Below are 6,459 nucleotides of genomic sequence, written 5' to 3'. Positions count from 1 at the left end.
AACATTTCACCCTCATATGATTACTCTAGCTTTATCACAGTCCGTCTTCTATCAGTAACAATTAGAGATACATAAAAAGTTATAGCTCGATATGTTTCGTCTAATATTAGCACAATCTGTCTTCTGTCAAATACAAGTAAATATACATGAAACATTTCACCCTCATATGATTACTCTAGCTTTATCACAGTCCGTCTTCTATCAGTAACAATTAGAGATACATAAAATGAATTACAATCCTGTGTGTTGCCTTTAGCATTAGCACAATCTGTCTTCTGTCAAATACAAGTAAATATACATGAAACATTTCACCCTCATATGATTACTCTAGCTTTATCACAGTCCGTCTTCTATCAGTAACAATTAGAGATACATAAAAATAAATTACAACCCTGTGTGTTGCCTTTAGCATTAGCACAATCCATCTTCTATTAATCATAATTAGAGATACTCAAAAAACAACAAATACTGCTATATATGAGTTGCCTAACATTACCACAATCTGACTTCTGCCAATCGCAATTAGAGGTACATGAAAAATTACGTTCCCATATGATTTGTATAATATTAGTACTATAATAATATAATATTAGACATATTAAATATGTCTTTTAATATTCACTATTAAAGATACATAAATTATGCTAGCAGCTTCACGTACTTCGAGAAAGAAAGAATCACTATCTACCTCCTAATTATCCACTGTAAAAATACTACAAAAATATTGAGCTAATTAAATAAAATTAATTATTTAGAACGTCATTGAAAAGTAATTCCGCCTTAAAGATGATGTTCTTAAATAAAGAATATTCTTTTTTGTTTGTTTGTTGTTGGGCACAAAGCTACACATTGGGCTAACTGTGCTTTGCCCATAGCGGATACCGAAATCCGATTTTAAGCGTTATGAAGTTTGACAGTTGCGCCACCAGGTACATAAACAAGAAGCACAGATATTAAATTCAATTAACAGCAATAATAATGAGATTATATTCCTTGATACATTCTAAAAATATCATTTCATATTATTTGAAAGTAATATATGCAGGAATACATTCACATGCTGAAAACTGAAGATTTTCTTATATATTTCATCATTTCTGATGATCGCACAGAACTGCTGCTACCGCTTTCCATAAAAAGTTATTTTCAACATGAAAAACAAAATAAAACATCGATTTTCTGAAAATAACTATTAATATAAAGCTTTAAAATATTTCAGGTGATAAATAAGAAAATGGTTTTATGACTTGTAACTAAAATGTCATGATACATCGCTGGATATTTTACTAATTGACCAAAACAAATTTACTGACGATAATGCTTTTTCTTGAAAATGTAGCATAACGTTTAATACTATACGACTTCTAATATTTTTTTTACTGCTAAGACTATCAGAGTTATAGCAATAAGATTTCATTTAGCTGCTTCATAAAAATGTTTACATATAATCATCAGAGAATTTTACTTGATTATTGTCAATAAGTTTCCATTAAATATGCAGATTACCTTAAATTTCTATTGTTAGAAACCTTTTCAGGAAAATCTACGGAGAATTTTCTCTACAATCCTTCAGCTATTTCTTTCCCACTTTTTTTTTTGAAATAAACATTATGAGTTATATTCTCTTTCTGCAAAAATACAGTACTTACATATGAGTATGAGCAACTCTAAAAGCAGTGGTATTGTCAGAAATACATATAATATCTCCCCGCTCGTGATATTCATATTGAACATGAACCCTTTCGAACATGGAAAAGGCGAAGCTACCAGGTACTGATTGGTCTGTTTCCGCTCAGTTTTGGGCTTTTGTTCCATTGAAGATTGATATCCTCAATGTTAACTCTATGGCAAGAATGCTCATTTTGTTATGCCAGAGCACTGTACTATTAGGTAAGGCTGTTTTAAGCATAACATCTTCACATCCGTCGAATTTTTGTTATACACACTTAGCAATAGAGATAATTACTTCTAAAATGGATGAAAGAACAAACATTTTTTGCATGAAAACAGTATACAACAATATTAGAAAACAGAGTTTTTGAAAAATGAAAGAAGCTTTAATATTATATTTATAAATGTAGATTATTCTCTACATTTTTTATTATCTTAAAGTAAAAATATCAATTTTCCAAATACTTACCGTTTTTGTAATTGCGAACTGTCTTTAACTAAACATTCTAGTATCGTAATTTGTAAAGCGAACTGAGAAAAAAGAGCGAAGCGTAGGTAAAATGTATATTTTCTGCACACAAACTTATATATATTTTTATAGAGAACTATTGCTTTTCCGATGGTCTTCAAATATTGACTAGCGTTACTTTCATACATGAGTACATTCAATGTTACAAACATTGGTTTGTCTGTGAATGACCTGCCACTTTGGCCAATGGCATTTACAATAAATGGACTGAAGTGTTTCCTTAAAAGCTTCTCGAAATTCCTTATTAAAGTAGGCATAAATGATAGGATTGAGTCCAGAATTGAAGTATCCAATCCAGAACAGGGTATCCACTAGAATTTCTGGGGTATAGCAGCTGTCACCACACAATGTTACCGACACATACCAGAGAAAAAAAGGTAACCAGCAAAGAATGAAAGCTCCCATGATGATTCCTAAAGTCTTGGCTGCTTTATGCTCGCGTTTCATCTTGTTTATTGCTCGCTTTGTGGGAGTCGAACGTCCACTTTCGGAGTCATCAACACATGAAGTCCGATGTGGTGGAGGTGCCAGTAAGTTTGTTGAAGCTGTCTGGTCACTGCTACTGCGGGCAGTTGTATCAGTGCTGTTTCGGGCACTATTTGGAGGTCCAAGGCCTGTTTGCGCTTTGTAGATCATTTTCTCCTGTCGTGTGGCTTCCATATAGATCTTCCAGTAAGTGAATACCATGATTAAGCAAGGTATCCAAAAGGATACACTAGATGAAATTATAGCATATGGTTTGTTAACAATAAACTCACAAGATTCTGGGTTCAACTCTCGAAACTTCAGGTGTTCTGTTGTCGTGTACCAGCCCAGAAATATTGGAATAAAAGAAATCAATCCTGCAGATACCCACACGGAAGTGAGCATAATAGAAACTCTGACAGTGGTCATTTTAAGTGGGTACTGTAATGGTTTTATAATGGCGTAGTATCTATCTACACTAATACAACAAAGATGCATTATTGATGCTGTAGAGAAAAGGACATCACAGGAGTTCCACAGGTCGCATGTGGTCTGATTGAAGATCCATTTCCCGGCCATTGTCATACTAGCGTTAAATGTCATGGCGAATAAAGCTACCAACGTGTCAGCAAAAGCTAATGATACAATAAAATAGTTGGTAGTAACATGGAGTCGACGGTGTCGGAAAACACTTACAATAACCAACAAATTCCCGAAGACAGCACACACCATGATAGTACACATAGCCAGGGATTTTGGTACCACGGTAGCCATTGTCTCCCAAGACTGTTCCTCCAAAAGTAAAGTTTCATTGCTTCGATCACTCTCGCCCTTATCATGATAAGAATTATTATTGTGTATTCCAAGCGATTGTTCCTGTTCAAAAGCTGTCATTGTCTATTCATGCGAGATCAAGTTGTTGTGAAACAGATTGGTTATTTGAATACCATCTTTCAACGAACTTATATAAAAGCTGTAGCTCAGAAGATAACAGTCTGTTATCATCGACGATATTTGATAGAAGAGGAGAGATTGTCTGACAGGGAAGCCCGCGTGCAGAGACTTGCCAAGCTTGTTACTGTTAGCGCCCCCTTTAAGAGCGTCAGAGCTGAGGAACCAACCACTTCCGATTATTGATTACCAAAAGGAACGTGAAGACGTCTGCAACGACATGAGGCTAGGTTTGGAAGCTCATTAGCGATCTTCTGGACTCAAGCCAAAGAAACTGATCCCGTTTTGCTTTTATTGCGTATACATACACCTTTTAAAACAATACAGTATTAGATTTGGCAGAATTTTGATGACTAAATACTAACTTCAATAGCTAATAGGGTTAAGAAAATTCAAAATGAAGAAATATAAGTATATCATTATTGCATTATAGGTTTTCTAGATATTTGCGTATTTTGGTGTATACGTTAAGAAAAATAACGAAACTGCCGTCGCTGTATATAAAAGTATTGGCACAATTTAACAGTTTCTTTAATAAACCTGGAAAAGTGCATAATATTAGTTTTTATCTGGATAGTCACATAGAATTGATGAATATTATATTAAAAACGTATCATTTACTATATACAGGGTAAACATACCGATCCTTTACAAGTTTTAAATCTTAGTAGCAGATGTGTGTATGTACACGTGTTTATAAATGGAGTGCATCGTCTAGCTAATGGTAGACTAATGACACAATAGCATGCCTTTGTATTCTGTATAATTATTGCATCTTGTACTTAGTGTTTAGTGTTCTAAGTAGCTTGAATCAATTATACACACACACCACACACACACACACACATATATATATATATATATATATATATTGTTCCAGAGAAACACAACTGTAATTGCTTTGGAAGAACACAAAAACAGTCTTAATGGTTAAAAAATAACCAAAGGTACGTTTTTAGATATGGAATAGCTTTAAAAATCCTATTCGTCTCTACTACTCTTTATTTAAATATAGATTTAACAACAGGCACCATTTTGGTTTCAAGATCCTTCTTCAGTTTTAAGACTCTGAGAACACATTATAATTTTTTTCTTAAACAAAAAGGAACAAAATTATGGTTTTACTGTCACTAGTTCACTTGTCTATGTGTTTGTGAGTGTAGCAGTATGATTTTGTTCTGGTTTATATACCAAAACTTCACTTGATGATGCATTCTCCTCCCAATTTTTTTTATTCATTTCCATATATACACACACACGTCCACTGTAATAAGCTTTTTTACAATATAACTTACGTTACTGCATTTAGATTTGTAATTGGGTGACAACAGATATTATTTTAGTTCCTCATCACGTGATCATACGTGATATTTTTGCTCTTTTGTAAGTGATATACAGATATTTCCTTGAAAACTGGTCGGAAAGTGAAACATCGTATGCTACACCGACATAATAATATATTTTTATAAACTTGTTTTTGTCGGTTTTGTTGGTTTTGCCATAGTCATCTGGTCTTTTTGCTACTAGTTTATTAAACAGTATTTTGCTAGGTATGTTAAGAAATTAGTTGGAAAATATCATGCTTAGTTTTGTAAAAATACATTCAGTTTTACATATAAAAATATGATTTTTATAGTCCATGAATAAAAGTTGATGCAATTATTTTAATAATAAATAGACGGCCTAAGCATTGGCAACCCTCTGTCACCTGGATTATATGAATTGTTTTTCAACAGATTAGAAAGTCAGACCATTAACACAGCTCTACATCCTCCCAGACATTTGTTTAGATGCGTCGACGATGGATTTGAAGATAACCATCGACAGTCATTTCTAAAACACGTAAACAACGTTTATTCTAACATCAAATTCACTCATATAAAGAAGAGAATGAAACCAAGTTTTAAATTACATTAACATAATGTATACAACATAACATAATATAACATAAACCAATTCCAACAGTTTTAACGCAAAAATATTCGAGAAATCTGGTAATGATAACTACTATATAAAGTGGGACTCAGCCTACTCGACTCAACAAAAAATTGGCACGTTATCATGCATTTACAACACAACAATTTAGCATATGCAGCAGCAGTAATCTGCAACATGAACTATAAATCAATATCTGAAATATTTATTAACAAATGTCACTTCTCTAAACATATTGTCACAAGAACCTTAATTAAATATTAAAAACAAACTCAATAACAGAAAAAACGAAAGGGAAAACGAGTTAAACGCCATGAATGAAACAAAATGCACAAACTCAGACACATTAATAGGTGTCTTACCATATGATGGCTATGTTACCAAAAGCATCATAAACATTTGGAAACAAGCATACAAAAAAAAAACACAATATAAAGTGCAAAGTTATTTTTATTCAAAAACCGAGCTCTAAAATCAAAGGTCATCCAAGGAAAGTTTATTTTGACAACTTCAACGGCGGAAGCATCTAAAGTATCAATGCGATCGATGCGATAACACTTACATAGGCGAAACGGTACGCATCATAAGCATTAGGATCAAATAACAATCTACCATCACACATTTACTAACACAGCAGAATGAATCAACATCCAATCAACACTAACAACTTTAAAACATTATGCAATGAGAACAACATTAATAGATAAAAATAAAATAAATATTAATTATTCGTGAACTAAAACCTAATTTAAACCAAACACCCTATATGTTTTATAAACTAGTAAAAAGGGTCGTGCAGTATTTCACACAATAGACGATAGTTACCTGACGATGGCCACACGAGTGGTCTAAACGTTGTAATAAAGTTAAACAAAAATAAATAATCCATTTAAAAACTGTATCTCTGG

The 6,459-nt window shown here is 32.8% G+C and overlaps 1 protein-coding gene across 1 annotated transcript in view; it reads right to left on the bottom strand.

Annotated features, from left to right (window-relative positions):
* Positions 1-3,674, bottom strand: part of LOC106457646 (octopamine receptor beta-2R-like) — a 32,228-nt gene extending 28,554 nt beyond the window's left edge. The window contains exon 1 of the mRNA XM_013917079.2: positions 2,141-3,674. Within this exon, the coding sequence (XP_013772533.1) occupies positions 2,321-3,559 (1,239 nt within the window). The 5' untranslated portion in view covers positions 3,560-3,674 and the 3' untranslated portion in view covers positions 2,141-2,320. The remainder of the gene's footprint in view (positions 1-2,140) is intronic.
* Positions 3,675-6,459: the final 2,785 nt, after the last annotated feature.

This window comes from Limulus polyphemus, unplaced genomic scaffold, assembly GCF_000517525.1.
Source record: "Limulus polyphemus unplaced genomic scaffold, Limulus_polyphemus-2.1.2 Scaffold356, whole genome shotgun sequence".
NCBI classification, from domain to species: domain Eukaryota; kingdom Metazoa; phylum Arthropoda; class Merostomata; order Xiphosura; family Limulidae; genus Limulus; species Limulus polyphemus.
This window is presented reverse-complemented; position numbering and strand designations above follow the sequence as displayed.